This window comes from Sarcophilus harrisii, chromosome 3, assembly GCF_902635505.1.
Source record: "Sarcophilus harrisii chromosome 3, mSarHar1.11, whole genome shotgun sequence".
NCBI lineage: Eukaryota > Metazoa > Chordata > Mammalia > Dasyuromorphia > Dasyuridae > Sarcophilus > Sarcophilus harrisii.
In genome coordinates this window covers 54,299,113-54,320,012 of record NC_045428.1, presented here as the reverse complement: position 1 = coordinate 54,320,012, position 20,900 = coordinate 54,299,113, and the positions used below count along the sequence as shown (strand labels likewise).

General features: G+C 35.6%; 1 protein-coding gene across 2 annotated transcripts in view; it reads right to left on the bottom strand.

Annotated features, from left to right (window-relative positions):
- The window catches only part of COL4A4 (collagen type IV alpha 4 chain), a 141,228-nt gene that overhangs the window by 67,051 nt on the left and 53,277 nt on the right, over nucleotides 1–20,900 (bottom strand). For both annotated transcript variants that reach the window (XM_031957942.1, XM_031957943.1), the window contains exons 18-24: nucleotides 20,303–20,372; nucleotides 19,446–19,550; nucleotides 15,805–15,969; nucleotides 14,603–14,692; nucleotides 9,810–9,973; nucleotides 3,083–3,155; nucleotides 429–535 (exon numbers count right to left, since the gene is read on the bottom strand). In XM_031957942.1, coding sequence (XP_031813802.1) covers nucleotides 429–535; nucleotides 3,083–3,155; nucleotides 9,810–9,973; nucleotides 14,603–14,692; nucleotides 15,805–15,969; nucleotides 19,446–19,550; nucleotides 20,303–20,372 — 774 coding nt within the window. The remainder of the gene's footprint in view (nucleotides 1–428; nucleotides 536–3,082; nucleotides 3,156–9,809; nucleotides 9,974–14,602; nucleotides 14,693–15,804; nucleotides 15,970–19,445; nucleotides 19,551–20,302; nucleotides 20,373–20,900) is intronic.

Sequence of the window (20,900 nt, the reverse complement as noted above, 5' to 3'; positions counted from 1 at the left end):
TTTGGGATTCTGTTTATATCCATGGAAAACAGTGACAGTTGCTTCCAGGGATTGAACCCATGACCTTGACTTCATTCACGTCATTTGCCAACAAAATGGGCTAAGCAGCCACAAGCTACAGTCAATGAAAGCTTTGTGGATGAAAGGGCCACACAGGGGAATGAATACAAGGGCAATTCTGCTGAGAAAGTGGGCAGTAAAGACTGTTATAAATGAATTGCCAGTCATGGTTTCAAACCATTTCTCATTTAGTGATTTATTTGAAAATTATGCATCCTTATATAATGATGAATTGAAAAATCACCCTCATAGGTTTACAACATATGAACTTACATTATTTATTTACTATTCAGCAAACTACCAAGAAAAAAGTTCACTTGTGATCACGTAAGCTAAGAAAATAAAGTAATGGAAAAAGTTTCACATACTGGGAGACCTGGCTCGCCTCTTTTTCCATACAGTCCATTCTGACCAGGAACGCCTTCCTGCCCTGGATATCCAGGAGGCCCATCATGACCCTTTTCTCCTTTTCTTCCTAGGAAAAGAAAAAAAGAATACTCCAACCTTTAAATTAGTAATGGGTAAAATGAAAAACAGAAGAACAACAAGTCTGTGTTATAATTTTTTTTTCCTCATTTGACTTAAGTTCTACATTTTCTTCTGCCAAAACAAATCTTTATCAGTTTAAGACCCATAGAATGGAACATTGGGATTTTTGAAAACCTTACCTGAACTAGTTACTAAGTGAAAAAATCGCTGCTAATTATCAGTGTATCAAAACAGCTGTGAAACTGTGGCAAGAACAATCATTTAGAGACCTCGACTTAAATTTCCATTTTGGAACTTAGTAACTCTATGACTTTAAAAAAAAGTCACAATCTCTCTGGACTGCAGTTCCCTCATGGTAAATTAGGGATAGTAATCTTCTGCTACCTATCTCACATCATGGATTGAATTAGATGCTATCAATTAGATGTAGGGATATTATTACTTGTTTTCCTTCTTTATGGTCTGATATTGAGATCTAAATCTCAGCAAACTGATTTAGTTTTTTTCTAGTCCCTTTTAACCCTTTCCTCTACCAGCTATCCATATTCTATCTTGTTCCCTCCAAGAATCCCATGTCCACATTTTGACCCTTGGTTATAGGCACTATAACCCTACACTACAATGACCCACTCAACTATACCTGTCCTTCTCAGGTAATTTTTCAAAACTAAACTCCATTCTCCTTTCTCCCTTTCCTGTCAAATTTTTTCTCATTTAGCAGTCCCTTTTGGAAAGCCAAATCTTGAATTCATTCACTCTAAGTTCAACGGTTTTTCCCTCTTTCAAGGACAGCTGGGCTTTAACAGGGGATGACTAAAGGTACAATGTATAAACCCAAAGAAATGAATTTCTAATGATAGACTTTCACATATCACAACAGAGATATGAGATTGAAACAAAAAAATGGTAAAGACAGATATAGGCAGATACACGTAACTCTCTGGCCATAAGTAAAGCTGGTAAAGAAATATTTTTTAGTCTGGGTGATAGGAAGAAAGTCTATACTCTATTCAAAGCTTCTTAAATTGTGGATCATGACCTTATTAGGGATCATGCAACTGAAAATAAAAGTCATGAAATTTTGATTATTACCAGCAGATATTTGATCTGTATGCCCATTTTATATACCTATAAACCTGGGATCATGTAAAAATTTCTTAAGTGAAAAAGGGTCATGAGTGGGAAAAGGTTAAGAAATTCTGGTCCATACAACCTCTTCCCATCTTCTTAAGGTATCTTAGAATGCATCAAGGACTCTCAAGGAAGACTCTCAAGGAAGGGCACAAATAAAGGATCAACATCCAACATAGAAAAAAGCAATGAGGATAAAATGGAAGAAGAGACAGTAAGAAAGGATAGGGAATGATCAGAGAAATGTGAAATCAACCGAAGGAAAGGATGGGCTTTGGAGGAGTAAATGACTTTTGTCGAAAGAAGTGAAAGGACAACCCAGGAGCAAAAAAGCAACCCTGTTAATCAGGCCTAGGCAAAACATTTCAGCTCCAGGGAAAAAAAGGACCTGAAGAAGCAGAAACAGGACCCCCAACAAGCTTGTCCCAATAAACCAAGAGGAAATTTCATCCTCACAAAGGAAAAACACATTCTCTACAAACTCTGGCATTAATGAATGGGTAAGACTTCATTTGTTTCTGACACTGTGGGCACAATAGAAAGACTGTGGGACTTGGGGTCACATGGTCTTGATTTGAATCCTACATCAGTCTTGCCAGCTATGTGATTATGGTGATGAACTTCTCTTCTTAAAGATTCTAATTTAATAATTATATTAAAGAAATAATATCTTTATATATAATATAAAAATTATGTTAAAGAAATATAATTCTATGCACATGTCTGTATATTACACACCTATACATGTGTATATTCACATATACTTTACAAGGCTATTTTAATGATAAAATGAGATAATGTAGATAAAGTACTTAAAATATGTAAATGTGAGCTTATTGTTACATATATATATATATATGATATGGATTGTATCTTTCATATCATAATGTAGAAAGTATTTGTATCTCCTGACCCCAGCTTTAAAATGCTTTCCTGTCACACTTAATAAATGCCAGGCCTGGAAAAGGAAACTTTCCATCAATCTCCAGTTCAGCAAAATGAGGATCCAAATGCTGAACAAATATTTATTTTGGCTAGTGAAAGAATTGAGTTGGGAGAACTCACCATATACCCCAAGACTGTGAGGAAGCCAGTATATAGTTTTAGAGATCTCGATTATCCTAATTACTATGAAAAGTTATTTATAGTCATAAGGGAGCCCTAGGAGATGAAGAACAGAAAGAGGTTTTGATAGTTTCCTTATAAAAACACCCCCCCCCCCCGTGAAAGTCATCATTGTCCATAAGCATGTATTGAAGACTTCCTCAATGGATGGAGCTGTGCTAAAGTTTGACTTATCCATGAAAGGAATGAAGGTGCAGATGAATCACACAAAATTTGAAAGGTGGTTGATTCATGCATTATTTTCAAAGTGATAGAAAGTGTTAAAAAATGGATTTACCTTTGATTCTTGCTATAACCATATCACCCTTTTCTCCTTTAGGACCAGTTAGCCCCGAGGTACCAGGTATTCCCTTTTGAGAAAAAGAAAAAGTGAGTTTATAGATAAAAAGCAAACAATGGCTTCCATTGATGCTTCAGACAGAGTTAACACCCAGTCAAAAAAAACAACAAATGATTATTAAGTGCTTATTATTAAATATCAGTGCTAAGCACTGGGGATTCAAAAACCAAAAAGAAAAGTCTCAGCCCTGGAGGAGCTTTCATCCTATTAGGGCTTATAACATATAAATAAGTAGGTTTTGGGGAAAAGAAATCAATTCCATCTTGAATGTGTAAAGTTTGAAATACCTGTGGATGTCATCTTAGAAATATAGAATGTTGGTTACATGGAAATAGGAGAAAGAGAGAACAGAGTTTGAAAGTAATCTGCATCGAAATGTGAATGGAAACCCATGGAAGCCAATAAAATCATTGGGTGTGAAAAGAAAAGAGAAGATAACTTAGGAAAGAATCTTGGGGTATACCCATAGGTAGGGGGTAGAATATGGGTCATGAATCAGCAAAAAAGACAAAAGAAACAATGAGTCAAGCAGGAAGAAAAACAAAAAGTGAGCAGAGTCATGAAAACCCAAGAGAGAACATCCTGGGGGGGGGGGAAAAAGTTCAATTGCATCAAACATTACCAGGAGGTCAAGAGGATGAAGAATGAAAAAAGGTCATTAGTGATGAAAAATCACTGGTAATTTTGGAGAGCAACTTCATTTAAGTGATGATATAGGAAGCCAGATTTCAAGGGATTGGGAAATGAGTAAGAGGAGAATTGCAGGCATAATGTAGATACCTTTTTCTAGAAGTTTGGCTGAAGAAGCTTAGTGATCCAGAAAGATAGTTTGAAGGGAGGCAGGGTATAGTAAAAGATTGCTAAAAAACAGGGGAGATCTGGGACTGCTTATAGACTGCAGCAAAGGAACCAGTAGACAAGGAGAGAGTAGTAGAGTGGAGGAGTGAAGAGAGAAAATAGCATGGGATGGGATCCAGAATATCAGCCTAAAAGTTGGCAGAGACCAGAGTAACACAGAAGAGAATAGGGAATTATACTTTGGGATTTTGAGATATATGGTACGGGAGAAGAGGAAGCACATAAAATTGAGTCTGTTTTCTTTGTAACATAAGAAGCTGATTACTCTGCTGATAGTGTAGGGGTAGGGTGATCTGAAAGGAGATGGGAAATTTTAGAACTGTTACCAAAGACAATTTGAGAGAAAATCAATTAGGGAAGAATACCAGGATTTCCTCATTACATTTAGGACCCAGTTTAGATTAGATAACATGAATTGGTGATGACTTCTTTAGCACCAATCAAGTGTGTAGAATTGTGGAAGAGTCAGGATACTCCATGATCAGAGTGTGGCAAGGCATGTATGTCAATAGGGCAAAGGGAGAACACTGCAAGACTAGAGTGTTTAATTATAGAGTCACAATTGGGAAGAGGAGAAAGTGAAGTCTGAGAAAGGGATGAGAGAAAACTGGCATAATATTGAAGTATGGAGGGACTACATGGTACAATGAAAAAAAAAATGAGAGTTTAGGAAGAATGAGGCAAAGGGAGAAATGGAATGACAGAAGGTTATAATCAGAATTTCTAGTTCTTGATCATGGAACTCCCTCTAGAGGCTCACTAGGGTGACAACATCTCCAATCTCATCAATCTTCAGTATTATTTCACTTATCTAGAGATTAGTTTTCTAGAAATTTCTAACATTCTAACCTCACTCTAATTGTGTCCCTTAGATCTCAATAACTCCCATGGGTTCAATGATCACCTCTGTGCAAAATCACTCTCAAATCTATACAACCAGCACCTATTTATCCCTTGAACTCTTATACTGAATATCCCAATGCCGATATAACAACCTCAAACTCAACATGTCTTCAATAGTTGAAATCTCTCTCCTAAATCTTGCCATCCTCTCAACTGTCTTTTCGGACCTTTCTTTTTCACAGAACTTCCCTTCACATTCGCTGGGTTAAAGTTAAACTAGATTGCTAATTGTGAATTCACAGAGGCTCTTCCTTCATGCCAAAGGAGAACATCCTTCAAGGCTCAGCACCAAAGCCACACTCTCTACAAACCCTTCCTTGATTTCCTCCAGAAGAAAGTATTCTCTCTTTTCTTAATTTCCAATTGCTTTAGATCTGGATTAAGCAACCAACCAATCAGCAAGTATTTATTAAGTATCTAATATATGTAAGGTATAGATAAGCAGTAAACATTTAATGAGGGAGAGAAGAAAAGAAAGAAAGAAAGAAAGAAGGAAAGAAGGAAGGAAGGAAGGAAGAAAGGAAGGAAGGAAGGAAGGAAGGAAGGAAGGAAGGAAGGAAGGAAGGAGGGGAGGAAGGGAGGGAGGAAGGGAGGGAGGAAGGAAGAAAAAGGAAAGAAGGAGGGAAGGAAAGAAGAAGAAAAAGGAAGGAGGGAGGAATGGAGAGAAAGAAGAAGGGAGGAAGGAAGGGAAAGAAGGGAGGAAGGAAGGGAAAGAAGAGAGGAAGGAAGGAAGGAAAAGGAAGGAAGAAGGGAAGGAAAGAAGAAGACAGAGGAGGGAGGGAGGAATGGAGGGAAAGAAGAAGGGAGGAAGGTAGGGAAAGAAGAGAGGAAGGAAGGAAGGAAGAGAGGAAGGATGGAAGGAAATGTGTTATTTTTGTAAATTTGCTTCTTAGTAACTCAACAATACAGTTAATTCTAATTCTGTTTAGGTTTTTTTTTTTTTTTTGTTTTTTTTACATTTTTCTTTTGTTTTCAAGCTATAAGCATTCAGAGTTTGGTTTGTAACACATGGTTGGCTGGATGGGAAGGAGGGAGGAAGGAAGGCAGGGAGGGAGGGAAGGAAGGAAGGAGGAAGGAAGGAAGGAAGAGAAGGAGGGAGGAAGTATAGAGCTGTCTATAGGTCAGTGACAGTAACAAAAAGTGACAGCTGACAATCTATCAATGAAAGAGGAGAAAAAGAAAAACTATAAAAGATATGCAAACATACCAACTATAGAGTAGCCTGGAGCAAACAATTCTATATCCCCCGAGGATAGCATATTATAAGCATAATAACAGACATTTATAATGATGAATTTCAGTTACAAATAAAAGGTTAAACAATTTTGTATCTTCTGTTTCAAAGAGCAGATAAGTGGTTAGTAAAATGGAATATACATTGTACTCATCCCATAGAGTTCACCATCATACATGTGTATAAGCCCAAGTCCTCCCCCACCCTTGCAGTTTTGAATAAGGGTCTGGACCTATGATTTCATTGGTATAGGGAGCTTCCAGAAGAGGAAGATCCTTCTACCAAGGTAGTTTGGCAGGTGGGCACCTGCCTATAAGTTAAAATCTTAGAGAGCTGCCTAGATTATTGAGAGATTAATTGATTTGTCCAAAGCCAGCAGCCAGCCAGTATGTGCAGAGATAAAAGCTGAAAGTCTTCTTAACTTCAAGATCAGCTCTCTATTCTTACACCAAGCTGCTTCTCTACTTTGGGAGACCAAGTCAACTCAATACTCCTAGAAAATGTGTATAAATCCACTCCCTATGGTTCTACTCACCATTTCTATAATTACCAAGCCATAATATCCCTCCATGGCCACTCCCTCATATGTGTTGTTTCCCTGTATAAAAATTTATGCTCTTTGATAGAAATGACACTTGTGTTTTTATTTCTGACCACTTAGAACAATACTTGGCAAAGAGTAAGGGTTTAATATGTAGTTTTTCATTCATTTATTCATTCAAAAGAAAAACTATTTTAATACTTTGGTTAATATATTATTCATTTGTGTGAAAACTCCATTCCTCAATATGACTAGAAAAATGTAGTATTTTTGTGCAGGTTAAGCCAAGAGTAGTTGCTATGATTCCAAGTCCATGTTTCATTGGCTTTCATGATATGACACTGAGTTGAAAAGATGAACAACTTATAACAATACTTTTCCTGTGGTAGAAAGAGTGCTTTATGCAGAATAAGAAGCCCCATCTCAATTTCTCTAAATAAGCCAGTGAGATTAAATGATACTACCTCTGACTTGACACCCTAATCTTCCTGATTATAAGTCTCAATTGCTTCTTCTATATAAATGGAAGGTCATATGGCATTATACAAGAAGCAATTTACTAAAGGAATCTTGGTGTCTTAAAAGAATGAATACAATTCCAGGTGCTGAATAGCATTATGGAGTCACAAAAGCTCTGAGTTGGAAGGAAATTTAGGCCATCTAATCTGACCTAAACCCTAAAACAAAATCCCTCTTTAAGTTAATGGACAAGGGTTTATCTATTCTTTGTTTGAAGATATCCAAAGAGGAAGACTGTACCATGTCTCAAGATGACCACTTTAGGAAAACTTTAATTATAAAGAAGCTTTTCCCTTTATCTAGTCAATTTCACCTCTACCACCCATTAATTCTTCCCTGTAGGGTCAAATAGAATGAGTGTAATCCATCTTTTCCCATAAGGGCCCTTCCAAGGGAATCATGTTTCCCTGAATCTCATCTTTTCCAAGTTAAATACTCCCGGATCCTTCAATGGATCAACATGAATCCAACAGCCTGAATCATGATGGTTATCTTCCTCTTGGAACCCTCTAGCTTAGTTGGAAGGAAAGCTCAATTTGAAAAGCTAGTATGAATTGGATTTTTTTAAGAGGTCAGGTCAGAGATTTCTTAATTTGACAATAAAGATAAATTTTGATTATGAAATAAAAACTAAATCAGGAATACTCCATGGGCAGTAAGACCACAAATCTTTTATGGATGCAGAATATTCACTTCTCTGCAATCTGAAGTCCAATAAGGATATGGATTAGGAGCATAAATAGGAGGCTGAGCATGGAATAGGGAGGCCCCACATGGTATGGAATAGGGGTTTTTAACCTAGATTGAATCACATATCCTCAAGGGATCTATGGGTATTTCAATGAGAAAAAAAATGCCTTTTCATTTTCACTAATATCTCACTTAAATTTAGTATCTCCTTTAAGTCTTTAAAAAAATTACTCTGGGAAGAGGTCCATTAGTTTCACCAGATGTCCAAAGGAGTCCATGATATACACACAAAAGTTTAACAATCCTTATTGTAAATTAAAAAAAATGATGGTCTTGGAGAAGAGAACTAGGTTTGGACACTAGCTTCAACACTTATTAATTACATAACTGGACAAGTTGCTTAACCAAGATGTGCCTCTATTTCCTTCTCTACAAAATGGGGATGGCAAGTTTTGCTGTAAGGGAAAGTCCTTTATAAGCCCTAAAACATGATAGAGATGTGAGTTAGCAAGGTAAAGTCTCACTTTTTTGTGGATTGTGGAGGAGACTAGATCTTCCTATCTCACTCAATCTAGAAGTACAGAGGTCACTCTTGGTCAGCTAATCATCATAGCAGACTGCTTTGTTTCCAGCCTGAGCTATTACATCCCTTCTTGAATTGATCAGTGGCCCTTTGCTCCTGGGGATTCACCATATTAGTGAAAGTTTAGTCACTGAGCTCAGAACTCAAGAGATACATCAGTTTTATAGCCTCTATGGTGATCAGATATGGAGTGTCACTCAATTATAATTTCTTCTACACTAGTAGACTTTAAACTTTAAAACTTTAAAAGGAGCAGGGAACCAGGTCTGACAGGAAGACTCAGATTGTGGATCTCTAAGGTAAGGCTTAGAGAATTACAGAAGGAACCTAAGTTATTCAATGGAGATACACACTCTAGGAAAGTCTCAATGTCATAAATGTATTAAATGTAGAGGGCTGGCTTTTATAGAAGTGTGGAAAACTTCCCATTATCTGTCAAGCTGCTTGTTTTCCCACTTAGGAAAAACAGTTTCTAATTGTCAGGATGGGAGTAGAACAGAAAAAAACAATTACAAAAACTCTTAGGCAGCTAAGTGGCGCAGTAGATAGACACAAGCCCTGAAGTCAGGAAGACCTGAATTCAAATCTGATTTTATTCACTTAACAGTTCCTAGCTGTGTGACCCTGGGGAAGTCACTTAACCCCAATTGCCTCAAGGGGGGGAAATTCTTAGTGAGGTTTAAACCTTTATTAGTTTGAAGCATCAAGACTTTGGGGACACTCTATATAATAATAGAAAACTGCTTAAGATATGCAAGGGTCTTTGCTGATTATATAATTTGAGCTTATCAAAAGCCCTACATAGTAGGCACTGTAAGACATTATTATCCCCAACTGACAAGAGGAGAAAACTGAGACTTAGAAGAGTTGATTGGCTTGCCTGCAGTCACAGAGTTGGTAAGTATAAGAAACAGAATTTGTATCCAAGTCTGTCTGACTCCAAATCCTGCTTTCCTGTGCCAGTCCAAAGGACCTCTCACTAAGCTGTGCTTTGTGTCATATAATATTCCATGTGATTCTCTTTGTATATGCTTAAGACATGATGGCAGGCATCTCACTGAGATAAAACAGCTTTAGATTAATCAGCTGGGGTCACATTCATTTAGATCCCTAGCTAGACTAAACACATTAGACATGGGAACATATTGTGACACATTAGAGGGGAAAAAATTATCTGTGATAACTATACCTGTTTGAATTAATAATCTCTCCAAACCCTGAATGCTGATAAACAGTCTCAGTGTGGCACCATGCAGATTTGAAGGAAGTACATTCAACCTGGGTTTCTTTAAAATGAGATGCATGATCTATATTATAATTGGTAAGAATTACTCACTGGAGGTCCTGGGGATCCTTGAGCACCAGGAGAGCCTGGGTCACCTTTTTCTCCTACTCTCCCAGGTAGACCCACTTCTCCTTTCCTACCCTGAAGACCATGTGGCCCTGGAGCACCAGGAAGGCCCAGGGGACCTGGGCAACATGAACACAGCCCTTCATTTCCTATTTAAAACAAACAAATAAAACTTTGATTTAATTATGGAATAAAACATTGAAAGGACTTAACAATAATGAAATCACTAGAGCTCAAACAGAACTTTGAAATATATATACAGAAACTGAGGGAAAAAATTTTAAATAACTACAAGTGAAAAATCAGATGGGAATTTGTAAGATAGAACTATTTACATTCTAAGAGACAGTTCACCAAGGTGTCCTAGAGGTAGTCATTTAATACAGAAGGCATATAAATAGTTTAAATGTTTTGAAGCTGCTGTAAGAAAAAAAGAAAAGGAGAGGAAAGAGAGGATACACTAAGGGAAAATGGAAGAAAAGATGAGGAAACTTAAGACAATAATCAGATTGTGCAAGTAAAACTATATGCAAACATGGAAGGAATGGAAAAAGTAGATACTACTTGAATTTCACTTTCATCCAAACTGGTTAAAGGAAAACAGAAAATACATACATACATACATACATATATATGTGTGTGTGTGTGTGTGTGTGTATAGATATATGTATATATCTATATATACACACACATACATATATACATATATATTATATAAATGAGATATACACTATTTGTATATAAATAGTTTGATGTAGAAATATATTGAACTCAACAGGGATACAGATAGGAATAAGAAAAAGAAAAAGGAAATATAAGATGGAAAATAGATTCAAGGAAAGATCTATCATGAGGGAAACCAATCTTAAAGTTGAAGAGGTAAGAGTGAAGAAAAGGTTAACTGAGAGGGAAAGAAACAGTAACAATTTAAAATAAACATAGGAGTTCCACAAAATAACAGAATGAAGCAAAAGAAATCATCAACTACCATAACTGTAAATATTTGTTGCTCCGTTGTTTCAGCCATGCCCAACTATTTATGATCCCACTTGGAATTTTCTTGACAAACATAGTGAAGTAGCTTGCCATTTCCTCCTACAACTCATTTTATAGATGAGGTAAACAGGGTTAAGAGACTAGCCCATGGTCACACAGCTTGTAAATGTCTGAGACCAAATTTGAACTCAGGAAATTGAGTCTTTCTGGGTTCAGGCCCAGCACTCTATCCACTGTACCACCCAGCTGCCTTGACAGTAAATGTAAATGGTATTAACTCAATCATAAAATTGAAGTGGTTGGAAGACTAGATTAGAAAGCAAAATCCAACACTATGTTGATAACAAGAAAAATCCTTGACATGTAAAGGAATATACAAAGTTAAAATAATGCATTAGAGCAAAGTACATTATACCTGAGCTGAATACAAAAAGGAAGGAGTAGCAATTATGATTTTAGATAAGGCAAGAAGAGAGACAGAGAGAGAAAAATGCAAAGAGAATTTTCCAAAGGACCAATGATGATACATACTATCCCACCACATAAAGATAATGGATTTAGGGTGTGGAATGAGGCACACACACACAAACACACACACACACACGCGCACGCACGCGCACATGCATTTATGTATAGCTACTTGAAATTTTTTTTACATGACTCTACATATCTCTTATAAGAAATGAGTTCTTTTTCTTTCCTTTTCTGATGGCATGGAAAGCAGGAAAGAGAGAAAATCAATTTTTATTCATTAAAAAATGCAGAGTGGTGGGGTAGCTACAGTTATGAAATGTTGCAATGATTAAATAGTTGCATTATTAATTTTATTTAGCTGTTTTACTTTGTTATGAATCCTCACATGACATGGTAATAATCTGTAAATGTTTGTAATGTTAAAACAAACATATTAATAAAAGTGAAAAAAATTAAAAGTAAGGTTTGAATATGGAAACATTGTAACACAGTGGAGAAAGCATTGGACCTGAAGAAGTGGGTTCCAATTAGCCAAGAAGGCAAATTCCTTTACTTCTTTGGTTTACAAATAAGGAAGTAAAATTAGGTGTTGGACCAGTTTATATTTTACACAAAACCTCAGAAAGAAAATGGATTGTAGGTCAGCTAATCCAACAATAACTTTTAGCCCAAATCCCTAACCCATAGACTGAGAAAGTCACTTACAAAAATTCTAAGCAAGTGATAATGTAACTTTTTCTTGAAGAGCTCAAGAAAACCCTTGCCTTCTGAGGTAATCTATTTCACTATTATATGTATGTAAATATGTATGTATTGTATACATATCAGGAGATTTCCTTATATCCATTCTAAATCCATCTTCTACAACTTTAATCAATATTCCTAGATTTGCCCTCTGAGAGCAGGAGACAATAGTCTAAACCCTCTTAACATGGCATCCCAACTACTTAAAAACTACCATTATGTCCTTCCTAATTCTTTTGTACTTCTGATCTGTATCAACTACTCACTCCTTCCATACTCAGATCAATAAACTCCTGTGGCTCCCTATTACCTCTAAAATCAAATGTTAAATACTTTTGATATTTGAAGCCTTTAACAATTTGATCTCTTTGTATTTTTCCAATCTTTTTACACTTCGCTCCTTTCCACATACTTTACAATTCGTCTATGCTTGCTTATTCTTTATTCCACCCTCAGAATACTCCATCTTCCTTCCAACTCTGTGCTATGGATTACAAACACTCTCTCTGTCTCTGTCTCTGTCTCTCTCTGTCTCTGTCTCTCTGTATATCTGTCTGTCTGTCTGTCTTTCTCTCTCTCTCTCTCTCACATACACACACATACACACACACACACACACACACATAAATGGTAGGTAATCTCAATGGGAAGATACTAGCGAGGTAAGGTAGGCAGTATCAACAAAAGCTTCCCACAGAAAAGGAAATTTGATTTCATTCTTGAAGAAAACTAGGCACTGGGGATAGCCAGTTAGAAAGCATGGACAATAGATGTATAAAACTGTTGGTTCATTTATTAAATTCAGTCCATGACTCTACTTCATTGATTTTGTTGGTAATGAATTTTGTTGTGCAATGAATTAGCTGTCTCTTCCACTTCTATGTGCCATGTAAATCTGTTGTTGGTCCATAAGACACTTAAGGTCCTTTAATCTATCATTCCTTGGATCTCTAAAGTTCTTTCTAGCAATAAAAATGTTGAGATTCTGTGAATATTTCATGTTTACATATATATGCATATCTATATATGTATACATGTTTGTGTATGTGTATAAATATATAGGTATAGAAACATATATATCAGAATGAATAGATATATTCTTTTGGACAGAAAACAAAAGTCAAAGGTGTTGAATTCAGATTCAATGAACCATCAGTAACCTTTATTCCTCTGTGGTGAGCACCTTCAAAGATGTTTCATATCCATTTACAGAATGTTTTAAGTCTTAATGAGGTCATACTGGCAAATTTTCAGACTCCTGCTACCAAATCAAATAAATTAGGAAAAAAGGATCCCATATATCTAAGGTAAATTTGGATGAATCATAGACTCATCATTTCTGATCTAGAAAAGATTTTAGACCATCCAGTACAATCCCTTCATTTTATAGAGGAAAAATCAAGTTAAGTGATTTGCTCAACATAAAAAAAAACTGAATTTGAACCCAATATTCCTGGCTCCCAACTCAGTGGTTTTTCCAATTCAGCACTACCCTAATACTTTAAAGGTTTAGTTTATTTGGTAATAATATGCCAAAGCTTTATGCCAAAGAAGTAAAGAATAAAAATATGTCACCTTTTGGCCAAAATCCTTCAGAGGTTTAAATATTATTAATCATTAATTAAGAGCTACAATGTATGATAAATAATCAGGATGCTGGCCACTTTGATTGTCTTCCAAATTCCCTATTCCTCTGTCTGCCAATCTTCCTATGTGTGTCAATTTCTTTTTCCTTCCATTTATCTCTCTCCTCTTCAGTCTTTTTATCAATCTACTCATATTTCTTCATCGATCTTCCTCTTCCTCCACATGTTTCTCTTTTCCCTTTTGTCTGTTTCTGTCTTTATTTATGTGTCTCACTTTCCCCCCTCTTCTATCTGTATATCTATCTCATATTCTCTCTCTATTCAACAGTTAATAAGATGTATAATTAAATACTACTTTTGATATTCACATACTGTGTGAATAAATTTGTCACTTAAATTCTATGTCTAAATCAGTTCTCCAAGACACAATCTGTGTTGTTGGTGTGATCCCAAATTATGAAATCACAGATCTTCTGCTTAATCTATAAATTCATCAGTTACCCATCAATATGCCCATAATTACTTAAACTAAGTATAAAATACTTGGCAGTTCAGACCAACGGAACATGAGGCCCTTGTCCCAACTAGAGAATGTAAGAGAGGATAAGTAAATTTGTGGAAATAAAAATACTGAATGGCACCCTTCTGTTCTCTAGCTGGATGCCAGAATCCACTTTACCTAAGAGAGGGAAGGTGGCAATTCTGTGGCAACATTCTCACCAGGTGATTAGGCTCTTTCCAAATGTGCGTGTCTCCTCTATCCTTTGCTGTCTGATGGGCTTTATTCATACCAGATGCAGATAAAGATGTGTGGATACATGGACTAAAAAGAATGTCTAGAATTAGAAGCAAATGCCAAGCTGTGCTCCCTGTCTGTGAAGGGTTTCACCTTCTACACCTTCAAAGTTAGCCGGGTAATTGAAGGAAGCTGAGTTTGCCAGTTCTTTTTTTGAAATTCAATTCTTGACATAGACTTGCCTTTTTCTCCTTTTGTGCCTCTTCTTCCTGGGGGTCCTGATTGACCTTTCACTCCTTGTGGTCCAGGAGGGCCAGTGCTACAATGTATGACTTGATGGGAGAGAAAAAATGTGAAATGTTTATAAATCTTTCAAGAAATAAAGATAGAGAAATCACTCTCTCTGCCAAATTGTCTTCCAGTTTCTCTATTCCTCTCTGCTAATCTTCCTATGTGTGTGTCAGTTTCTTTCCTTCCATTTATCTCTCTCCTCTTCTGTCTTTCCATCAATCTATTTATATTCCTCCATCTATCTTCCTCTTCCTCCATCTGTTTCTCTTTTCCTTTTTGTCTGTTTCTTTTTTTCTGTCTTTATCTGTGTTTCACCTTTCCCCCCTCTCTTTGGTCTGTATGTCTATCTCATTTTCTTTATTTACCTGTCTCTATACTCTCTCTCCATCTGTCTGTCTTTATTTATTTATCTATCTCTTTTGATTGTTCTATCTATCTTACTTCATTTGTTTGTCTCTTCTTTCTCCACCTCTGTCTGCCTTTTCCTTTCTTTAAATCTTTTGCAGCTTGTATCTATCCATCTTTTCTCCATCTGGCTGTCTTTCCCTGTTTTCCTCTTAACCCATCTGCCTTTTTCTATTTGTCTCCTTCTTTCTCTGCCTCTCTCTTCTCAGACTATATACCTCTCTCTTTTTCTTTCTTTCTTCTTCTAGCTATCTCTCTCTGTCATTTCCTTTTTTTCTTTCTCTCTTTATTGTCTGTCTCTTTTTTTATCTATCTTTCTCTGTCCGTCACTTTCTGTTTGTTTTTCTGTCCCTCTATGCAATCTGAACCATTTCTTCAATTAGAACCATTTCTAAAAAGAACTGAAAATCAAGGTTCAGCAAATATTTTACTGTTTCTTCAATTGTTAATCATTGCTTCAAGAGAAAAAACATGAAGTAGAACCTTGATGATTCTATTTTTGTCATTGTATCAGATACTAAATATAAAATATTAAAATTTTAATCGTCATTTCCTTAACTATCACCAAAACCACATTTAGTTTATAGATTCTAGTTGTCTTGTCTGACTTTAAAATAGGAGTAACAAAAGCAATGTACTTCATAAGATTGTTGAAATCATGCAAACATATATCATATGTTTTATAAAGAATTTTGCCAATGTAAAGAACTGTGTAAATATCAAATAACACAGATAGTGCTCATTGTACCATCTGATCCAGGTTGACCTTGTTGCCCTGGGACTCCTGGTATGCCTGGATGTCCTGGAGTCCCTGGTTTTCCTGCAGGTGAATCACCTCTTCCAGGATTTCCAGCTTCACCTTGAAGACCTTGCAAACCTGGCAACCCTGGAGGCCCAGGGGGTCCTGTCATTCCTGCAAATAAAATCAATAATTAGTCAACATATAATGCTGAGACAATTATAGTATATAAAATTTGTGAAATAAATATTTATTGAATAACTATTCAAAATCAAACACATCATGACCTTTTTGTAATAAAAAGCACATTTTTACTTTATATAAGAATGTTTTGGAAAAGTTATTCCATTATTTCTGAGAGCCAAATAAAAATGCAATGACTTCATTCAAATAAACGTAAATGGAAGTAGAAGGATGAAATTCATGCATAAACAGAAAGCTTTTGTGTCCACTTTTTTTTCCAACTTTGGAATTACTGAAGGGTAGAAGGGATAGAGATAAGGTGTCTAATTTAATTCAGGATGTGGAATAATCTAGAAGGGAGAAAAAGCAGCATAATGTAACAAAGAGAGGGCCAGCTTGGAAGTTAGGAGCACCTGGTTTCAAGTTCTGCCTTTGGCACACATTAGCTTTATGACCCTGGACAAAACATTTAGCTTTCTTCTACCTCAGCTAACTCTTCAAGACTTTAAATTAAAAAATCTCCATGTGCTTCAGTGCAGAAAATTTTGACACTCAGAATTTCCTTCACAGAGGAAATCATGACTCTGGGCTAAAGGAAAAATCCTGTAGAAATAGAAGTATATAATGAAAGTAGCCAAACATTTAAAATATCTTTTTAAAGTTTTTATAATATTGGTAAATACTTGAATAAACAGATCAATAGACAACAGCAACAATATTAATAACCACCATTTATACAGCACTTTGGGATTTGCAAAGTACTTTACAGACATCTCATTTTAACCTCACAACCACCCTGAGAGGTGGATGCTATTCTTATTTTCATTTTACAGATGAGGAAACTTCCCAGAGTGTTTTAAAAGATTTTTCCAGAGTCATTCATCTAATAAATGTCTAAAGCCGGACTTTCTGAGTATAGATCTAGGTGTATATGCTAATTATGCTACCCCATCCAGAAGAATTGGAATTGTATTTGGACAGAAAGAATGTTGATTGGCAGAAATAGTGAAGTGGGTATTCCACTTAGAGGGCCTGATGGAGAAGGAAGTGATAAGGTATATTAGCTATAAGGAAAGAGATGAATGGAAAAGAAAGATGGAACTACAGATTAGGGGAAGATTGTGGAGTGTCTTGAATGACTTTAAACAATAGAGAGCCTTTGAAGGTTTGGGGGAGAAAATGTATAATCAAAGAATGAGTATCACCTAAATTCATAATTCAACTTTAGGAGATAGAAGAATTTTCTATGTCATCTATATAGACTTGGTCTTATAGTCCGGAAGGTTTAAGTCTGACAGCCTGGCTGTGTGTATCTCTCAGACTATAAATTGCAAATCAATGCTAACCTGGATTGGTAGAAGGGAGTTTTCTCACTTGGGAGTTTCCTATATCAATAAAATCACAGGTCCACTCTCTATCTTAAATTTAATTTCAGTTAAAATGAATTATTTACATTTTTGCTACCTTATTTCAAATTGTGCTACTATATATCCTTAAGGATTCTAATTTCTTTCAATAATCTATAGAGCAATTTCTTTTATGTCATTGACAATCCTTTTAGCAAACTGAGTCATAAGCAGCCCAGCCTCAGTGCCCAAGGTCTAGCTGGAACTTTATCCTTTAGTATTCCCTGTTACCCACAAAAGGAGGAGCTACTGGCTAATTTTGAGCAGGAGCTGAGTGTGATATCAGGATCAAGTTCATAGAAAATATCAATAATCTTAGCTAAAAAGTACTAAAATTCAGCAAATAGAATATTATCTGAAATTTCTCTCCTGAACAATTATTTGCTTGAGATTATTATTTTTTTTATTATTCCTGTCTATTCTTTAAACATGACCATGAGCCCTTGGAGAAGACACAAATGAATACTCAGACTCTGAGTAATAAGATAGATTTCTGGATAATTTAGAGTCAATCTGCTATAGATAATCTCTTGCCTTGTAAGATCCTATAGAAGTATGGATTCTGTGCTTGAAGGGGCCATAAAGGTCATAAAAACCCCTCTAACTTTTCTTTCCAATTAAATAAATGAGCAAGCAAACCCTGAAATCAAGCTAATTTAAGTGACTTGTCTAAGATCACAGAGTAGTAAGAAGCATGGCAATTTTTAACTCAGTTCTTGGGATTTCACATTCAGCAGTCTTACTCCACTAAAATACTATGCTGCCACCTTAGAATATGATAAGAATAAAACATTTCATACTGGTTTTTCAAATGTGATCAAGCACCCTTGACACCCTTTTGAGGGGTCCATAAAGTAATGACTGTTTTCACAACAATTTTCAGATGCTAAATGCCTTTATTAAAATATTCCTCTCTTTTCCAACTACCTAACTATATCAGGCCAAATTTTCTTCATATACTTCAAACAAAATAGCTTATCTCAACAAAATTAAATACAGAAGCAGATAAGAAACTCCAGCTGCCTTCTACAGTCAGACACAAAAGTGACTTGAAAAAAAGTTATATAAATATATATACATATATAAAAACAATATCAAAACAAAATTTTATATATATAGATATAAAGCAATAGCATTCTTTTCACTATTTTTGCTTTGGAAAATATTGTCATTTTTCATAAAAATGTTTTATGTTAACATATAGTGAGTTGAATATTGATTTTAAATAAATATTTTAAAATTTTAATATTTTGACTTCTAACAGTAAATATAGAAACATATACTCCACCTAAACAAAAACACTCAGTAATTTTTTTTAAGTAAAGGGTCTTAAGACCAAAAAAACTTGAAAACCTCTTATCTATACAATGTTTATCTTCTTGAATATAAAGTTGTAGGATATAGATAGTTGACTACAATAACCCCTTACTCATTTAGACTTGTCCTTTGGTGGAATAGTTCAAACTACCAAGATATCAACATTTTAACAGATATGGAGTCTCTTATTTAAAGAATATATGGCAAAGTTGGCCCCTAACATGGTTTTGAGCCGTGTCAGCACTGACTATAAGCAAAATTGTAAATTGTTACTCAGCCTCCTTTCCTTATTCAGAAGATCTTTCTTCTATCTTGATCTCTCCAAACCTAACATTTTCTTCCTTTTCAGTATCTCAGCCTTCTTTTCAGGTAATTTTCAGCTAAATCTCACTTACAAATTGTTAGCTAAAAGAAATTTAAAGTATGAACCTTCAGAGAGGTGTTTCCCTTTTCAAATAAAAGTCTTAACTATAGATAGATAGGGGACACAATGGGATAAAATGCCGGGGGTGTCCTCCAACCACATTTCTGTGGCAAGCCTGACCAGTACATCTTTTCTCAGCTGTGACTTTGGGAGCTGCTCTCCTTCCATGTAACTGAAAACTTGGAAAACTGCATCTAAAAGTTTGTTCATTCTCATCCCAGAAAATTTAGATTATTTCTTATCATGGTATAGATGCATTCTGTGCACTCAACCTCTCCTGGAAAAAAATAATTTTTTATAGGAAAGGAGTGGATTCCTACCTATTCTGACTTCCCCTGGTCTGCCAGGGGGTCCTGCTGGACCAGGCAACCCCACTGACCCCTTTTCTCCATAGAGTCCTGGGAATCCTGGGTCCCCTGGAGGTCCTGTTAAAAAACATGGGAAATAGGTCATGCTAAGGAAACAAAATTAAGATTTTTATCACTCTGAAATTTGTGCTGCTTTGTCATCTTTCCCAAGATGAAAATGCAATATCTTAGATTCAAATTAGATTCATAATTTACTTTTTTAATGAGCAGTCTAGATTTTTGAAGCTCAGAACTTTCATTTATTACATACATATCTATCTTTGGTAGAACATTGTCTGTATGGACAATGGATGACCAGTTCAAGTGTAGCACTATTACAGATTATTAAAAATGGGCTTCCTGTCTGTAATATAGACACTTTATAGGAAAATACAGAAAAGAATCATACAGGATGAAGGAGTTTTATGACCTTTGGCCTGCACCATTGCCTGGAGGATACACATCAGGCTTGCTGAAATAGTGAATAAAAGATATATTTATTTTGGCCATTTATCCTTGAAGCCATTATCTTGGTGGAACATAAAATCAGGGCTATTTTTTGAGAGAGGTTTATAATTAATAAATGTAAAAAATTATTTGTATTGTATTTAACTAATAATAATTCATAGTTATATAATAATTTATATATGTCAAGGACATGATAGGTTGCTAGAATTACTCATTTGTATCTCTCTATAGGTAATTATAGACTCAGGGTAATATACATATAGTTAGCCAAGTATAAGCGAGCCATAAGACCAATAAGGGTGATTCTTCTCTTATAGTATATCCCCAATATTATTTGTAGAGTAACAGAAGGCAACACAAACCTTTGCAAGGAACAGGTGGGGTTGTCAAAACACCTGGTGGTCCTGGCTTTCCACGCTCTCCAGGATCTCCCTGAAATCATTCATTCATTCACTTTTATTAGAATTATTAATACTTTTCTCAGGCATCAAATATGTTTTAGAAGGGCAACAAGGTCTTTCAAATTAAGAGATAAAAATCATATGACAATAAGAGAAATAAATAACCTGGTAGAATTTTAAGAATAACAAAAATGATTTTTAATAGGACCATAATTGTATCAGTTTAGAGAATTCCCAAGGAAGAAATTTCTTTCACTGATTCAAATTCTGTATTTTATAGTCTTAGTGAGCTGCTAGAGGCACTGGGAGACTCTGACTTGCCCAGGGTCACATAGCTAATATGTGTCAAAAGCAGAATTTGAAGCCAAGTCCAGCCCTCAGTCTACTATATGCCCTTGTTGGTCTGCTATATTACCCTGCTGTACCCCTAATGGATAGGAGAACTACTTCAAAGTTTTGAGTTACACATATCTGGAGGTTTAGTAACTTTCAGCTCATTGGGTCTATTTGGTAAACATTTGGTAAACTTCTGTGGTAGAAGTTCAGGGCATTGAATTAT